This window comes from Cebidichthys violaceus, unplaced genomic scaffold, assembly GCF_023349555.1.
Source record: "Cebidichthys violaceus isolate CVI_PGR_0920_01 unplaced genomic scaffold, fCebVio1.0.p SCAF_3, whole genome shotgun sequence".
Classification (NCBI taxonomy): domain Eukaryota; kingdom Metazoa; phylum Chordata; class Actinopteri; order Perciformes; family Stichaeidae; genus Cebidichthys; species Cebidichthys violaceus.
Genome location: NW_027176483.1, coordinates 16,515,697 through 16,534,642, shown reverse-complemented (window position 1 = coordinate 16,534,642; position 18,946 = coordinate 16,515,697). Strand labels below are relative to the sequence as shown.

Here is an 18,946-nt window from a genome sequence, read left to right as displayed (position 1 = left end):
CAGACACTGTGGGAAAACATCCCTGTCAGCTCCGGTTGAGAAACTCTTCCTATTGCATAAGGAAATTCCTATTCCTGAGATGTAACACAGACAGTGAATGGCAAGCTGATAGCAGTCTACTCACAAGTGCTTCTGAATCTGTGCTGGGATCAGTGAAAAAGGCAGCTATCCTCTTTTCTCATGTGTCAAAGGATTTGTTTCCTCCTCCCTGCTCTCCTCGTCGTCCTGTCTCTCACCGGCAGACTAAAAAAAAAAAACAGAGAGAGAGAGCGAGAGAGAGAGATCTGCAGTGCTGGAACTCTGTCAGTATGCTAATGGCTGGGTCTGCTCTGCCTCTCTCTCTCTCTCTCTCTGTTTCTCTCCTCCTTCCCTCCCTCCCTCCCTCATAGTTTTCTCCAAGGTCAGTGGAAAGAATTGGCTATTAGACTCCTCCCTTAGTGGACAAGTGCTCGCTCCCCTGCACCCTCCTACAGGCCGGACACCCGGTCAGTAATTACCGTCATGATCCAGATTAACTCCTGGGTGTGCTCTTGTTGTGCTACGCTGGGTCGGGCTGGACTCAGCTAGCAGAGCTGGGACGGGACAACACACAGACAGGATTACTGTGTGTGTGTGTGTGTGTGTGTGTGTGTGGAAGGGGGTATTAGACCCCACAAGGAGGGCCAGAGGCAGCCAGACAGAACGGGACGGGACACTCTTAAGCCCTGCAGGAGACAAGACAGAGTAGAAAAAGACACTGAGCTAGCAGCATGAATAGAGCAACAAGAATACATCCACAGGGACAGAAACATACAGGCATGTCAAATCTGACACAAGTTTTGGAACAAATGACAAATCAATAATGCATACACAAAAAGTACAATAGTAGCATTTATATGGATAATAAATACTGACATCAAAGATGATCACTTTGAATATACACTGACATGCTACAGGCTTTTTAACATGTGGAAGCTACGTTGAATAGCCTCTCTAGCTGCAGTGCTGTCCTGTGGACACAGAGTCATGGTAGAGACCAGAGGTACACAGCTTGGGACTGTCAGGAGATCAGAGCCAAGGAGACACAGCTGCAGCAGCAAGTGATCGCCTGAGTAGTCATCAATTATTGCATATATATATATATATATATATATATATATATATATATATATATATATATATATACACACAAACACAATCGGACCCATGAAAAGATCAATGCAGTGACTATTCGAGTGTGTGCACCGTCCATTACTTGCTGAGTTGTGTGCGGTCCAAGCCCTGCAGAGGGAGTTTGGGAGCTTTGCCGACCGTTTAGCTGCTTCACTCGGTGGCTTTGGCTCCTGATAGGATTAGAGGGGAGACGCATCTGATGAGATGAGACACAACTCAATATATGCCCAGGAAGGTACTCCTTTGGCACAAGTGGAAGCAACAGTACAAACCCTCAACAGAAGGGAAAACACTGCATTGTTTCCAGTGATAGTGCACGCTTTACCACTGTACACATGCTGCTCTCCATTTATATCCATCGATATGAATAGATTATTGCCAGCTATTGCTTGTACTGTAATATAAAGACCAAATATATTATATTGGATATCAGAATCATCAACCATTAATCCTCCACAAATGCCACAATAATAATGAAGAGTAGATACAATAAGCTCTTTTCAGACTCACAGAAACACCTTCAGGAAGTGGTTACATCATCAGCAGCCAGGGGAGCAGTCTCTGTTGTGAAACGAGTGGATTTGGTTTTTCTTGTAACCTACTGACACCCTCTGGATGTTTGAGGGAAGTACAACACCTGCGAGGGCGCTTTGGTATAGAATGAATGACGTGAGATATGATGAAGCGTGCATGATGTGTTTCAGCTATTCAACTCCAAATCTACATGTATCTCACCTTCAGGGTGGAATAGAATGAGAATACACTGGTGCCCCTATCAAGTCTACTCACGTAATGATAATGTGTGAGAACTCAATTTGTGCCGACACATCAAATCCACTTGTGGTTATGAATTTAAAACTTGAGGACAACAATCGAGTGAAAGTTTCTTTTGTATTTCAAGAATTTTTGGAACAGCATGCTCAAAAAACGAACAAAAGAAATACAATAATTAAACATGCAACGTCAATCAAACATGAGGTTGGGCCAGCCAACAGATCATTTTTACAAAATACAAGATGTAGAAAGAGATGAAAAAAACAACAACACCAAAAAAAACTAAAATAGTATCATAATGAATGAAAGATGAACACAGGTGGATGGGCTGTTGTTACAGTACAAAACCAGCAGATGGAGGCATACAGTGTGAGATTGGTAACACAAAACATGATCACATGAGGTGAGACGGGAAACCAGACACTAAACCATCTCCCTGCATCTCAAAGGAGACTCCGTACAATGACAATATTTGTTGTTGTTTCTTTCCTGAATGAAGTTTCATCCTGGTGCTCTCGTAAGCGGCAGCAGGTCCTCAGCCTGAATGTAATATTTACGTCTTTTATAGAATTGAATGCTGTTGTATTTTAGGCTGCTTCATAACCTTCGCTCGGGTAACATCTGTGGAATGTTTCAACTCGCTGACAAAATGTTTTATAATCTACTGAAACATATTCTCAAGCCCTGCTTTACAATTCATCGTTTTCACCTTTATTTTGTTTAAATAAAATATCACTTGAGGCCCCAAAACATCACAATATGTCGGGGGAGGGGCATGTAGAAAAAAAACAAAAAAAACAGTACGATGACTAAGATAAATGTAAGAGGAACACAATGACATGAGGCAAGGACAATCCAAAGACATTTAAAAAATAAAAAACGCAAACATGACTGGTTGAAGTAAACCATGAATGACAACAAATACAGTACACTTTTCCTTCCTGTGCAAACGAAAAGGCAGAGAAAAGGTTGAATACTGCATTAAACAGAGATGGTGGTTCAGTACATAGTAAATACAGGTTAATGTTATAAAAAAGAATACTGGTCTTTGTGACTTTCCCCTCATTAACAGTTCTTCCACATAATCAAATGATCACTGATTTGTCCGCAATGAATCTCTTTTGAACGACCTGAGCTGTACCAAGTAGTCTGCATACAGTGCATCAAACTACAACCGAACACAATACACCCTTATTGTCAAGTACACACTGGAAATCTTCACTTATTATTTGCAACACATCTGTGGCTGCATCTCAAACACCTGCCTCACAAGTCCTGTTTGAAAATGAACGTGATTTCAAGGCCATTTTTCTCATGTTGGTCTAGCCGTCTGTTAGCTACTAAACACAAATAAAAACACGGGACATGAATGCAAGTTGTCCACAAAAAAAACCCCAAGCAAGTACTGCAAGTCAAGAGATCACAGAATATCAACATCAGACTAAGTGTGCTGCTGCAGTGAGTCCGGAACGACTGGGTAGTGTTAATGAGTGTCACTAGTCTCTATGGCTGCCTACTGTCTGAACCTTACTGGAGGCTTGTACAACGGATCGGGTCGGGTCGACGTCATCACAGTGACAAGGCATAGCACGGCTCGTCATGGCAGGAAACATGAAGTAGCACCTGATGGTGATGAAGAGGTTAAGGGCCTGCATCGGAAAACACAACAGAGTACCTGTATGGTAGTTTAAGTAATGTAAAAAAAAGTTTAAAAATCCTTAAATGAGATGTGTCTTAGGGGGTATTACTGTTTAGTGAAGGCAGCATGAGAATGAAACAGTAACACAGAATACTGAGTCTGAATAAATGCAGCAACATCTCAAATAGGTCCTGGACGTGGCATGATCATTCCCTGATCCACAGAGGGGACCAGGACAGACACGCGTCACGTCATCTCATGGGTCCAGCATTTACTGTCCATGTTGTTCTTCACTTCACAACACTGTCTCTGATTTGACATACTGCAGTTGATCGGATTCTGTATCAACCATCCTGTCCTTCAGTTAGGAATCTCCATTAACCACCTCTTCACTTCAGTCCAGCAGGACTATCTCTCTGCTGTACACCCTCGGGGACTTCCACGGGAAGTAGTTTCAGATTAAACGAAGCAGGCGGGCGGGGGGTCAGGGGGTCAGTGGCGTGACTGGTGAAAGCTGCAGACTGGAGGCCGGGCCTTCAGCTGTGGTAGCTGGGCACAGCCGCCTGCTTCTGGGAGAGTCGCAGCAGCTCCTCCCTGATGGCCTTGATCAGGGAGGCAGAGGAGTGGGTGGGAGGAGATGTATCCAGGGGAGGCGGGGCTGACAGATATCCCACCCCCGGGCTGTCGAGGTGGACGGGGGGCGCGGAAGGCTCCCTGATGCCACTTCTGGGCGTCTGGAAGACAGAGGAGGACGTGTAGTCAGGACAGTCCAGGAACTGAAGGCGGAGAGGAAGGGCGAAGAGAAGGATAGGGAGGAAGCGGAGGAAAAACAGTTGAGAAGGAAACAGAGGAAACATTTCAAGTGACAGAACTAGAGATTGTGAGAGAAGGGGCGACACATACAATATAAGCATAACCATAAACATACACAGGAGAGAGAATTAAAGAGAAGACAAAAACTCTCTCTTAATATTTTCAGCTTTCTCTTGTCTAGCCAGCCTCCAGCCCATTCATTCCTACTGAAGAGGTCTATTTTTAAGACGAGGTCACAAATACATAGTTTCATTTCATAAAAAGCCTGGAAATTTACTAAAACTTGTGGCACTGTTGTTTTTAGCAAACATTCCTCAAACCGGATGAAATAGTGCATTTGTTGGGGACTATTTCCCGCCATGGATTGATATACATTTGGTGAGCAAACATATGGCTATATGGCACAGAAGAAAACGCTACTGTATATTAGGCTTTAGATGCACAGACAATATCTGAAAGAATTACATCTGCGATTCACTCACTGCGTCTTTTTCAGGCTCTGCCCTGGAGAAGTTTTCCCCGTAGTAGTGGTTCCAGCCAATGCCTCCGTTCTGCCCTGGAGCCGCCCTGACCCCAGCCGGGTAACCATTCATCCGGCTGGACAATCCCACCTGTGTAAGATGATGGAGCTGGGCGCCTACACACACACACACACACACACACACACACACACACACACACACACACACACACACACACACACACACACACACACACACACACACACACACACCAGAGCTACAGTGACACTCAATCCTCAGCAGCCCCTTTAACATACTTTGATGCAATCACCGCAGTGTGAGGAGCACTCTGTCTCTGCTGTGCTGCACTCTGTTATAGTAAATGCCAGATTCCATTTCTATTAGCGTAAGTCACATGATGGCAGCAGCATCACGCTAGCTGCTTTAATAATTTAAGAGAGAGACAGGGCTCTTTCAGTCTGACAGGTTTATGGGGTGGAGGTGTTTGTCTGTATCAAGGAACAGCGCTGTGGCCTACATCCAGAAGTCATCCTAAATAAACTCTGTCTACAGACAAAAAATATGCTTATCAACCTTCAAGTGTTGACAAATGTTGTCTTTCCAAATGAAAATATATTTCTCGTATTGAAATGAAGATGTAAGCCGTGGAAATGAGATTCAGACGAATGCATGCCGTGGGCTTTGTTTACATGTGACTCCAAACAGTAACAGGAGTCATGTTTGTGTCTGCCTGTGTTTTGCACTTGTACCTGTAGTTCCCCCTACTGGTCGCGGTCGGGCAGACGAGGGCAGCTCATCGGCGTAGAGGCCCCTGCTGGAGTACAGGCTGTCCGGCTGGAGCTGCTCACACTGCCCTGCAGCTTCTCCTGGTGGCAGATAGCTGGAGCCAAGGCCCTGTCTGAAACACAAACACATGCACTTTGATTTAATGAAACATGTATTGTGACAGATTTATTGGAATTCTTCTCAGTCGCAGTCTCTACACCGTCATATCAATAGCTTCCACAGTGTCTTCTGTATGTGGCACGAAAGATAACCATCAAATTGGTCTCATGCTGTTCACACACTCTTTAATAAAAACGAGGCCTATTTGCAGGCCTCAGCTCGAATAAAGATAAGAAATACCTAATTAATTGTATAAAAAAAAATAAAAAAATAAAAAAAATAATAATTTTTTTTAATATATTTTTGAGATGAGAAAAATCATGGAACTATCAGAATACATGTTACTGGTTCACATAAGATAAGGATGGAACACAGCAGAACTTGGAAAACTCAAAAGCTCGATCTTGAAAAACAGCACTTTTAGGGTATTGTTTTTTGGAAAGTATGGGTATCCAAGACTTTTAATATGCTGGGCTCTTAGAACAACTGATATAGGCTCTATATACACAGCTATACATAGATACAGTGAAACATTTATGAAATATAGAGCATTTCAAATTAGAAAACTGATCAAATATTCCAATATTTGAATAAAAAAGTATTTTTTAAATTCAAAAACACTCTATATCACTTCTATGTATCACTCATGATGTTCATTGAATCAATAGACCGAAGATTGGACCTTTTTTGAGTGTTTTAAGCTCTTTCTATGCCCTTTTTAGTTATTTAGTTTAAGGTCAAATCCTGCTTCAGACTCTCTGTTCAGGGCTGTATCTCAGCCCCCCCTTCTCCGATTTTCACCATTGAGACATCCTTCGAACCGTAGGAGCCAATAGAATTGCCTGGAATTGAAAACTAGATGATTGACAGCACTATTAGCCAATAAAGCTCAAAAAGGTCCAGCTCTGAAATCTGATTTGCTGAGCTTCCAACCCTCTCAAGAATCCGAGGAGTGTCGGAGAGACACGAATCGAACGGATTCACACGGAGCACCAGCAGCTGGACAAACATGCGTTGGAAGTACGGAGATATTCCATTTTTTCGCTGCGATTCGACCAAAAGTAAGTACAATATTCGATGAAAGCTGTGTGACTTTTTGTGTTCGAAGCTGAATATCTCTGCGATGGTTTACCGGGGAGAGAAATGGAAACTATGTCCGTAATCTCCGTCAGGCGCTCGTGCTTTTTCATGCGGCATGTTCGTAGGTAGCACGTTGCTAACGGAGTGTAGCAGCTGTTTTCTCCGGTCTGTCCCAGTCATATCGAGTATGATTTATGATATTTTGTTATTTGTTTGCTTGGCTGATGGGAGATGTGTTTGTCTCATGTAGAAGTGACCTAGTTCATGTTGTTCCCAGGACGCTGAGGTTTCTGCAGAACTATAACATCACTATATTCGTTCTTCGTGGGTTCTCTGCCAGTTACTTTTAACACAAAACTCTCTAAGTTTTGATGTACTCTGCGTCCAAATGGGGGACCTACGGGTGTATAAGGTTTAACTGTTTCACAGCTAAACAACCACGTGTGGCTGACAGCTGCTGATGATACGTTGGTCTTTGGGGAGCCAGTTCAGAGACTGTTTGGACCTGATCCATTAATGCAATAAAATAAATAGAACTCCTCCTTCGCTATTCGTGAGGTCCACCTAAAGGAAAACATTCCCACTGGTAAAGTGGTGGAAGAGGTGAACATCAAAGAGGCATATTATTTATTAATTCATACACGAATACTCAATTTTCATCGACCGCTCTACTAACCTGGGCGTCAGGCCTTGGACAGGAGGAGGGGACAAGCTCAGCTCAGTGAACCTCTGAGGAAGACAGGGAGAGACACACAGTGCTTAGGAGGAAGTGAGCAACAATGGTCACGACGAAGACAATCAGGTACAATCAACTAATGAAATATTAAAATGTTTATATGTCACAGCTTTGTATCAAGACAAAGATGATACAAATACTGCAATTAATGCAAAGACAGCTCACAGAGGGTGTTGATATTTCTTATAAATGCAAAGCAGTGCTGTGTCTGTTGCTGTGTGCAGTATATATTTGGGCAGTGGGACTCCCTTCAAACACATTGTTGCTTTTACCAGGCATGGTTTTGTTGGGTAGCCTTCTTTTTTTTTTTTTAACAGCTGACCTTTGGCAGCATATTAAAGCACTGAACCTGCAAAAGCAGAACCAGCAAATAGCTTTTTATGGCTCCGCTGCTCACTGTTGAGTTTCTCTCTGCATCTGTCCCCTGGGTGAACGCTGGTGTTGGACTCTCGGAGAAAGAGTAGTGATTAATGGCTGATGATAGCTGTGAGATGCATTTAAGTAGACATTTTAAGAACGCGAGGGAGAAGTTCAGCTACCATAGTGAGAATGAAGCTATAGGCACGATAGGAATGTGTTAAGTGTTACTACTATAACACATCATATCATAACCGGGAAACATGATACTTCTATTTTTCCAATGAGAGTTTGGACTGTCTGTAAAATACTGATGGCGTTTTTTTTAAAGTCAAATATATAGTATAAGTACAAAAACAAATACAAGCTTACACTACACTAACAGGCGCTAATGCAGATCAAGCACATGCAGATAACATTCCTGTAGAGTCTTAGGAGTTGCAGATAGCTGACGGGGGTTGTAAGGTCGCAGCTTCACTGGGGGCGACAGATGGAGGAATACTTAACTGATTAGTTTGCTAAGAGGACACGATTAAACATGAAGCTATAGGGCTCACGCTGCGAATGAGCTGGAAAACGCTTGAGAAAGGGAGGAGATAGTGAATACTTAGGATTTTACATGCGTCTCTTCACTGTTTTGCTGTTCTGCTGTAACAGGGAGCCGATCCCGCTTTAGTCTGGGCCCAGATTAGTGACAGAATACATTTTGCAGGAACATATACCGGCAAAAGCATAGACGCAAAGGAGAACCATTTGCTGCTAACACAATGTGAAAGCAGCATGATTTGATGTTGATGGCTACTTACACCAGGGAAAGGACCGAGAGATGGGTAAGAGGGACCCCAAGGTCTGGGGCCACGGCCTGGAGGGCTGGAGACAGGCGGGTTGGTGTTGACCCCGGGGAGAGTGATCCCTGCTGAGCTGCCCTGAGAGGTGGGCGACACGAGGGCAAAGGCGTCGTCCAGCAGGGAGTGCATCTGCTGCCGCGCCTCCTCAATGGAAGGCTGTGGAGGCATGTAGGGGGGTGGGGGAGGGGCATGGCCTGGAGGAGAGGAAGCGGGACCCAGGAAGACGTCATCGGTGGGGGAGGGGCTCCTGTGAGGGGATCCTGGGCCTTGGTCAGGGTCCGACTGGAATAAACACGACACGTTTACAGACAGTTAGAGGATATATGGTATTTGTAAGAGTGTACATATTTCTCCTGTACTACTCACCACGTAGGCCACATTGTTGACTCCAGGACACTTTCGGTAAACAGCGTCACTGTCTTCGGTGATGAGGTGGTCTTTGTCTGCCTCCATGAGGCCTCCATTCAGCTGCTCCTTCATTCTCTGTTTGGGAGAGCGCCGCCCACGACCACTGAGAAAGTGAAGAAATGTTCATTAATGTATTCATCAGTACTTTTTAATTTACTTAAATGGACATGTTTTTGATTTTTGATTTTCACCCCAAAATCAAAAACAAATGTTTTTCCTCTCACCTGTAGTGCTATGCATCAATCTAGATTGTTTCGGTGTGAGTTTGGGAGATATTGGCCGTAGAGACGTCTGCCTTCTGACTGTATGGTACTTGGCTTGTGGTTCTCAAAGCCAAGTACCATACAGTACTTGTAACTATTTTCTTTTTACTGAACTACACCCGCCAACCATATCATCGCGCAGTAAGAAGTGTGCACCTACTCATTGATGAGAGGCTCGTGCTCATGGCAGCCGGAGATGTAAACACTAATAGCGACTTCTTCAGCTGAGCTGTAACGTTAGCTAGACCAGTGGTGCTAGGAGAGGATGGGTAAGCTTCCTTCTGCACAGTGATGTCGTTTATGGGTGTATTTCTGAATAAATAAAATAGTTCCTACATGAAACTGCTCACAAGCAGGTCTGTGGATAATTTTGAGTAACGAGTCAATGATTTCAGGAAAGAGACATTGCTGTTGAGTTTCAAAATAAAACAATTTCAAATGTATTTTTTTGGCACTTAGAGCACCGCAAGCCAAGTGCCATGTAGTCCCATAATATTTGAAAGATGGTCGACATCTCCACAGCGAATATCTCCAAAGCTAGGCAAATCACACCAAAACAATTGAAGAATAAACGTCAGAGGACAAATATGTGTTTTTGATTTTGGGGTGAACTGTTCCTTTAAAACCAGAGTAGATGTCAGATGTAGCCAGCCCTACAAAACCCACATACACATATCAACTTGTCCACCACAAAACCAAACAAGTGCAATGACCCAAACCTTTTCTTGGAATCCATGAAGACGGGGGGCATCTGGGCATCCGGGTCCAGGATCTTATCGATCTGTATCTGTGCTTTCTGATAGATGCGATCCTGGTCCTTCGCATCTCCGAGGCCACTCGTCACGTCGTCCATAGCAGGGAAGTCGTAGTGGCCCTTCCTCTTGGCACGCAGGCGTATCTTGTTACGATGGTGCTCGATCTCTGACTTGTGCCTCAATGCTACCTGGATCTGAAACAATTACCTCATTAGACACCATCTTTCAAATATGCACAGATTAGACCAGCTGCAGATGAGTGAAGACTTCAACAAGCAGGATGACATTATTTCATGCACATACAGTACACATCTTTAGTGACAAATCACAAGAACCACAGCAGCATCAGATCAGGAATAATATTTTAACCAGTATATTAAATATTCTAAAGGACTTGCAATGCTGTCATCTGCTCCTATAAGGTCTTCTGTATTAAACTGATAAAAGTAATTCAAATCATTGATTCCTCTGTCCCTCCCAAGGAGCCAATTTGGTAATTTGTAATTTGCCTTTGTATTAAAGAAGAACATTGAACAGGAGCAGATGACAGTGTTGCCAGTCCTTTGGGGGATGATTCACAATGAGTCTTGTGCATTGTTCAAATTGTGTTGCACTAGTTTGATGAATTTTCTAGAAATAAGTTTCTTTAGAGCAGAATGCGTTACTGTTTTTGTTTTGTTTGGCATGTTCTTCTCGTGTTGCAAATGGGCTGCAACTGCATTTCCTTGTGCATTCCTGTGTTGCATAATGACAATAAATGATCCTTGAATCCTAGAATAAAGCCCCACCAGCATCAAGAACATTCTTAAATCGTCCTTTCACATTAGCAGATTGTCTTTAATATTTTAAAGAATCAATCAGCTTTATACTTTTGAATGAATCTATTTGCTAATCAGTGGATCAGTTTTTGCCAAGCAGGGGAGTGAGAAGAGCCAACCTCTTTGTTGATTTGGTTGGTGTCAGACAGTTTGCCATTGATGGGGGGGCTGTGCAGTGGTGGGACAGGCATGGGCTGCATGGCGATAAGCTGGATTTTGTTCGGGAGTCTCCTGCTTGCATCTGTGGCACGAGACATCCGATCAACATGTTCAAAGATGGAGGCTGAGGACAGCTGCTCATTTGTACCATTCATAGGAGGAGGACCTGAGGAAGGAAAGCAAGAGGTCATAACTCAGCTCAGTGGAGTCATTGCAAGTCTAAATGCTAATGTACTCAGATGACTACTGCGTTAAGATCTGTACGAAAACATTTACCCTTTTATCTAATTGACTACATTTAAAATATCGCTTGGAACAAACGTGTGGAGCAAATGTTTCCGGTGGCGACATACAAATGAACTCTGATTTCTATTTCCAAAAGCTAAACCTCTTTTCAAACAATGGCGTTGCCTTTGTTTGTGAAGTTGATTCTCTCGACACTGTGACTGACAGCTCAGCGGACAGTGATGGATGGTGAGAGCAAGGCTGAGCACAAAACTACCACAGAAACAAACAGACAACACACAGACACAGCTGCTGGAGGTCAAGCCTGAGGTCTATGGAGACACAGACGGAAAGAGGACAGACTCTTACCAATTCTATTCTTGCCTGCAAACCGCAATAGAAAGGAAAGATAGATTTATTGAGGAGAAAAAGATCAAATAAAAGCACCTAAGATAGAAGTGGTTGCTGTATATTGACAATACAAATTAGAAACAGCCTGGGGAATTGAGGAGTGCCACCATGAGAGCTGTTTAAACTTTTAGAAATAAAAAGGACAACAGGGAGGGAACAGCAAGTTTGGAGAATGCATTCGTGTAGCTGATAAAAGCTTCTCTTGTGAGGTTCATTAATCAAAGAGAAGAAGGGAAGGAGCTGCTTCTGGTGAACACGGGCTGAATGAGCAGAAAGACATAATACTGAGTGTCTCATATACAACCGTCTTCTAAACATTGCAGCAGAGCATATACAGTCCCAGGCGGAGATTTATCAATAACAAAACAGAGACCATTCCTCTGTGGGTGAGTCAGGCTGGACTCTGTCTGCCTGAATGCCTCTGGCTCCAGCACGTAGTCTCTGACCGGCATTGCAGGCTCCAATCTATCAACAGGCTGTCAGATAGAGTAACTTCAGCTATTTTTCCCCTCTCAGGACTTCTATGGACCACCGGATAGAGTTCCTACCCTGTGTTTCTTTTACCTTCACCGTTCCCCTCTGTAATCTTTATGTCACTGCTTGGGTTGACGCTGCACTTTTTCTCTGTCTTCCTCTTTTCTCAACCCCTTTAAAGCCTCCCCTGTCCTCATTCTGGCCCTCTTGTCAATCAAATCATGCCAGCTGGAGTTGGTCTCTTTGTGTCCGCCCAATCCCCCCCTCCCCCCCTGTGTTTGGAGGAGTGATGTGAGTGTTGCCAAGGCTACTTGCCATTTAAAACATTGATGGGAACCTTACGGTTGTGCTTGCTGTCGTTGGGCGTGGCGTGAGCTCTCAGGTTCTCTTCAGTTGATTCCCGCTCGCTGGAACGGTCACTTACCACAGAGTCACCGTCAGACGGCGAGATCCTAGAGGGAACACACACACACACACACACACACACACACACACACACACACACACACACACACACACACACTTACATAAATAATAGAAGCCCAAGAACACACTAGCATGCTGAAATGCCATGCATAAATCGAAAATAGTGCTTTTCCAGAAAGATAAAAGCTGAGGAGACTTCTAAGAAATGCTAATATGATTTGAAGCTTGTAGTGCCACATGCTAAAAAGTATTTCCACTGACGGAATTATTAAATTCCTGATGAATTTGTCCTGGCTGGCTGTCAAGTGAGGAGAAACAACCAATTTCAATCCCCCCACTCAGAAACAAGGCCGGTGTAATGGACATTATTAATGAAGACAGAAGTTCATGCATTAAGAAATATCTGCTGTGCTAATGTGTTTTATATTATGTCCATTACATATAACTAGAGCAGGTAGCGTTCTGGGAGATGTTGGTCATGATCCACATATTCATTAACGTTGTAATTACAAATATAACAAGAACTGTAAATTTCAAGTAAATATAGTATGTGTATATTAATTTAAACTACCTAAAGTAGGGCAAAATCAATCTTCTAACAGCAGAGCAGAAGGGTTTACACCTTAAATTGATATACTGTAAGAAAAATAGACAGACTGCCAGAGGGAACGAAGAACCTAAATGTCCAGAGCATCAATAATTGATCGCAGGATCTGTCAAAAGCTTTTTGTCAGATTGACTGACTGTCCCAACTGAGGTGGGTGGAAAATCAGAGTGATGTGATGAAAAAACAAAAACATATAATAAATATCTTAGTATCTTCATAACATAGAGGATTAAAAAAACAAAACACAGTTCTAGTGTTTTGATGAGGTGGTGGGGGAAATAAGAGAAGAATGATGAGTAATCTGGTGACAATGGACTGCTGGTGCTAATTATTTAACTGTTGTTGTGTAATCTATGACAGCATAACACATACAGACATAACCTAATGTCATTTAATGTTCTCATTTCTTCACATTTATTTCGACTCACTATTGGTCTGTTAGAGTCTAAGTTGCCCCGTACCGCGAGCAGCACTGACCTTTCTCGTCTTCGACCGCTGCGGGACGCCTTGGTGGAGCTTTTGGACATGGGCGTGGGGATCTCCCCGTTCTCAGACGGACTGAGGCCATCTTTAAGGGACAGGGGGAGGGGCCCAGGGCCGGGCCCCGATGGGGCGGGCTCCTGGATCACCATGACATCATCCTTACTGTGCTGGCCAAGGTGCAGCTTGGCAAAGTCAAATCCTTTCACACTGGGAGCCTGCAACTGAGGACAGAGGCAGAGGAGAAGGAATATTCAGTTTTAGGACATAGGAAAAGGTAATAAAGTGGGAAGATAGGGTGTGTGAAATGATTAACAATACTGTTATTATATACTTAATGACAGGAACATATTTAGTAATGTAGTATTCATCATTTTTAAGTGGAATCATTTCAATATGACACTTTGGCATCATGACATTAACCTGTAAGTCCATTCCATCCATCCATCCAATCTTTAAAAAGTGTATTTAAGTGTGACCTTACGTCACATAGGTCAAAAATATACAGCTGGAATTGTCACCCAGCCCTACTTCCATGAGACATAATTGGACTGAATGACCGATGAATGAATGTCCAGAAGGGAGGCTCTGACAGATGTTAATTAATAAAAAGAAAGAATATGAAAAAGAGGGACAGGGAGAGATGTGGGGAAACACTGAGCTGCTCGCTCTCCTTTGAGGCGGTGGGGGATGGAGGCTGAAGATGGAAGCAGTGAGACTATTTGAGTCTAAAGCCCTCGGGACTTTCCGACAGCAAAAGGGTAAACAGAGGATGTCAGATCTCACTGTGTGTGCTTGCAGTTTGTGAAACTCTGGTCTGGCGCCCCAACATGTCGAGAGGAGCGACATGACATGGCTCCTGGTAATTCTCTGACTTATAAGTACACTCACCGACATTATTGATGCAAAATGTCGGGCTTAGAAGAGGCTCATTGGCATAAAGCTGCTAATCTAGTGTGATGCTTGCCAGTATGAAACTGCTAATCCTGAGAGAGAGAGAATATGTTTGTGCTTGCTGCTCTCCGCGGCACATAAACAAGGCCACTCTCTGAAAGCTGCAGCTGAAATAGTAAAAGCTGTTTCATTAGAATTAACACTGAGACTGACAGCTAGTGACATCCCCCATCTGCTCACTAACTAATACTCAGCCTGGTCTGATGGTATATTGGGGAATCACTCACAACAAACAGTTGATACATGCAAAACAAGGTCTATTAATCTACTACTTCACAACACAGTCATCTGGTAATCCACAGCAAAATCCACCGTAATCTGTGATACTGGGTTTTCTGTGTCTGGACATCCTAACCGGGTAAAGCAGGATCCTAACGTCTAAACATCTCTGTCTACTGAACAGTATACCTCGTCCGTGGCTCTCCTCCCTTTCGTTAACATTTTCATTCTGTCTTCTTTCTTCGTCTCCCCTGTTTTCATTGTCATTGTTTTGCTCTCTTGTCTTTTTTTTTCTTCTCCTTTAACTCCTTTCTTTTGCAATTTCTCTTTTTCCTCATCTTTGTCTTCTTCCTCCTCCTCCTCCTCCTCCACTTCTTCCTCTTCTTCTTCTTCCTCTTCCTCCTCCTCCTCTTCTTCCTCCTCACTGCTCAGTGTCCGTTTGCTCTTGGGAAGAGCTACTGGTGTCTGAGCAGAAGCAATGGTGGATAGCATGAATATTTCTAGTGATGCTATTTACTCTGTCTGACTTATCCAAAATTCAAAACAAAGACTATAAACTATTAATTACTGTGTTGTTCTTCACATAACTGTGACATATTTAAACAACTACAACTACATAGACTAGGTCCTGTCTACCTCTTCTAGAAACCACCAGACACTGCTTTGTACCTTCCCTCTTTTAACCTCCTCCTCCTCCTCCTCCTCCTCTTCTTCGTCACACTCCTCTTCTTCTTCCTCATACTCCCCCTCTTCCTCCTCACTAAAACCTATATCCTTTTTAGTTGGGGGGAGAGTCTGCTGAAGAGAGGTCCTTGATTCTCTGAAGGAGGCAGTAGACTGAGAGAGGGGGAATGGTGTTGAGTGACAGGTGATTGTGTTAAGCAGAGAGGGCGGGTTAAGTGACAGTTACTTCAGCACATTAGATGAGTTGCATTCGCCCAATCTGGAGAGTTAAGTTCACAGCTCGACTCAATATAAAAGATGTAAGTGGAGGGAAATGAAAGCCAGACACAGACAGAGCGATGAGTCAGGAAGCTGAAAAATACATAAACAAACCTCCATAACAGGCCAGTTGTAACTCACCATACAAAAAAAATAAATCTTTCATGTCTCCTTCTCATTAATGTAACTATCAAAAATAAAAAAAAACACTTTTAAACTGCATCACAAATTAGGAACTTGGAACATAAAACACTCCAGCTTGGCTTTTAAAGCCCTGGGCTTGCTTTAGGCACTGGTACTGCTTTCAAGCATCACGATACATTAGCACTGATATTTTGTATACAGTGTGTTGAATGCGCACTTTATTCAGTGTCATAAAACCCTTTGTTGGTTTTTGATTCTCTGGTAAACTTGACCCTGTTTCTCTCAAAGTGAACTGATGTGTTCTCAGTCATTTTATTGATGTATTAAAACATTTTGACATCAGGATGTTCTGTATGAGGGACCTCAGAGCAGAGGAAATTAACTTCAGGGCAAATGAAACTTTTAATACTACTTTTAATAAGCGAGAGGCAACACGAATGGCATTATTTCTATTTCAAGTGAAGGCAGAAAGGAAGGACAAGTGTTTCAATTGTCACAACTGAAAATAAGATGGGACGAGAGGGAGCTGAAGGGCAGGGTTGTTGGCGCTTTAAGTGAAAGAGGATGTAAGAAAACATCCAAAAAGATTTGAATAACATAAAAGAGCAGCCAAGGCCCATTAAATTAACTAGCAGCATCACGACTTCTAAACCAGCTCATCTCCTCTAATAAGTCTCGCTCATAAAAGTTTTACTAACCCATCTAAAAGAAGACATGATGAGGTCCAGATTCTGCACAGTCCTCCAGCACACTCTTGGCAATGACTGATACACCTAATTAATTAGAAGTTCATCTGAATTTAAAAGTGGCCTTTAATTCTGGCTTTCCACATCGACTGCCTTGCATAACTCAACCTAATAGTGTGTTAATCAATATGTGTTTATCAACCACCTGTAAAGTTGAACTATTGTACGCAATGTTTCTGTAAGGAAGTAAGTAATATACATTCATCTTATTTATATAATCTTATATTTAAATCAATAATTTATTCGGAACGCTGCTTTGTCAATTTTTGACCCCAGTATGACCAGAGCATCACTACAGCCTAATGTAACACCTGCAATACAGACATCAGCCGGTACACTTCAAGGGTGACTGTTGTGCTAATTACTGTCAACTTTAATATTTCAAATGTGTCACTAAAAAAATTAATTGTAGATCTGAAAAGACTTTTAAAACACAAGACAGAATGAAGTCAGAGGTGAAGTCAGATTCTGTGCGACGCTGATCCGACTCTACCTTCTGTCTCTGCTGGATGGAGGTCATGGCGTCTGGCTGGAACTCCAGCTTGTCTGTTCGACACAGTTTCCAGTACAGGATGGAAATGATGACGATGACGACGATGAGGGGAATCACGACCCCGACGACGATCCACGTGTTGGTGTTCTCGGCGTCGGAGGGCGACGCCGCCGCCTTCTCTACGGCTACAGACAAAGAGAGGGAGCGAGTGACGGTTTAGTTTGAAGTTCGGGCTTCAGACACAAATATATTGAGTCGTTTCATTTGCGTATGTGGTTCGATGTTTCAAGCATATCCCTCTGTTGCCTTAAAGCACGTTCACAAACACCCTGAGAATGCTAAGCTACACATGCAGCATGGTTGGCTCTTTTCTCGCTGCTGTAATCTTTAATGCAGACCTTCATTAGTTTTAATTAACACTCATTGCATCCCCTGGGAAAGTAGCGTAAGAGAACACAGTCGGCACAGAGGCAGAACTCCCTTGAGGGGCTTTCATTAGGCACTCATGCCTTGTTTGGATTCTTAATGAGGAAGACAAGCTTTTGGTACAGCGTGTACAAAAGGAAGGTAATTAGCTCAAATGTTACTATAAACATACACAGGAACACATAGAGTCAGCAGCTAGCTTGTATTCTTTTTTTATTACTTATTAGGAGCTTGAGAACAATCCAGTCTCTCTTTGTTTTTGTGTCGCTCTGTTCCAACACCTTTTCAGCTCAACTCAGTTAGGTGCAACTAGACCTTGAAAAGTTTCTTTATCGAGTGCAATTCACATGAACAAGGAGTAAAATAATCCCTGCAGTGCAGTGTGTTCAAAGACATACAACAACAACACAACAAAGTCAACCCTTTGTGTCTACATCCACAGGTAAAAGAACATTATTTCGATGCCATACCAGCACCCAGGATAATGGCAGTGACTCCGTGTCTTGCTCTAGGACACAACGTGCATACTTGTAGAGATGGGAGCTCAAATTTAGTTTGTCCATGTCAGGGGCCATCTTGTTATTCACTACATCACTCTGCTGCCCTTGAATGTCAGTTATCCAATATGCAAGTGGTACTCACGCTGTGCCAAAATGCCCTGGACACGATATCCCAAGACGATGGCCGCCCTTTGAACGTCCAGGCTGTTGAGTAGGTTGGCTGTTTGAGCTGCAGGCGTCCTCTGACCACTAGGACCCTCCACAAAATACACTATCTCCAAGGGGTGGTCCGCACCCACCAGCCGGCTCGCACTTACAACCTAGGGGGGGGGAACACAGTGTGTCATTCGTCTAACTATTGTTTTTAGCTGTTTAGAGTCAGAGAGATGTAAAGAAATGCCTTTAAACTCATGGACATTTATAAAATAACAGACTTCTGAACTAATAAGATGTCAATAGAGCAACTTTAATCCATCTCTGAACACAGTTATCCAAGTCCTGAGTCCTTTCTGTTGCTGTTTTTACCATGTAAAGTACCCTTTAAAGCGCTTAACAAATAAAATGGATCGTTATTATTGATATTATTATTGTTATCATTAGCATTGAGCTACTGGAGTATGAATATTTTGTGATAAAAGTGATGTTCAGGAGGCTTGAATCTGACAGTTGATGAGTAAAAACTCATTTGTTTGGGGCATTAGTATGTTGGTTCATGTGGGGACACATTGTG

At 43.0% G+C, this 18,946-nt stretch overlaps 1 protein-coding gene across 3 annotated transcripts in view; it reads right to left on the bottom strand.

The window, feature by feature from the left end:
* Window positions 1-2,030: 2,030 nt before the first annotated feature.
* LOC137881514 (UPF0606 protein KIAA1549-like) overlaps window positions 2,031-18,946 on the bottom strand; it is a 37,712-nt gene continuing 20,796 nt past the window's right edge. Inside the window, exons 10-22 of one of the 3 annotated variants that reach the window (XM_068723490.1) lie at window positions 18,359-18,536; window positions 17,291-17,475; window positions 13,790-14,016; window positions 12,595-12,731; window positions 11,764-11,778; window positions 11,130-11,335; window positions 10,157-10,386; window positions 9,133-9,277; window positions 8,725-9,048; window positions 7,502-7,554; window positions 5,610-5,758; window positions 4,861-5,015; window positions 2,031-4,341 (exon numbers count right to left, since the gene is read on the bottom strand). In XM_068723490.1, the coding sequence (XP_068579591.1) occupies window positions 4,102-4,341; window positions 4,861-5,015; window positions 5,610-5,758; window positions 7,502-7,554; window positions 8,725-9,048; window positions 9,133-9,277; window positions 10,157-10,386; window positions 11,130-11,335; window positions 11,764-11,778; window positions 12,595-12,731; window positions 13,790-14,016; window positions 17,291-17,475; window positions 18,359-18,536 (2,244 nt within the window). In that variant the 3' untranslated portion in view covers window positions 2,031-4,101. The remainder of the gene's footprint in view (window positions 4,342-4,860; window positions 5,016-5,609; window positions 5,759-7,501; window positions 7,555-8,724; window positions 9,049-9,132; window positions 9,278-10,156; window positions 10,387-11,129; window positions 11,336-11,763; window positions 11,779-12,594; window positions 12,732-13,789; window positions 14,017-17,290; window positions 17,476-18,358; window positions 18,537-18,946) is intronic. The other 2 variants (XM_068723492.1, XM_068723491.1) reach the window with 2 other exon arrangements.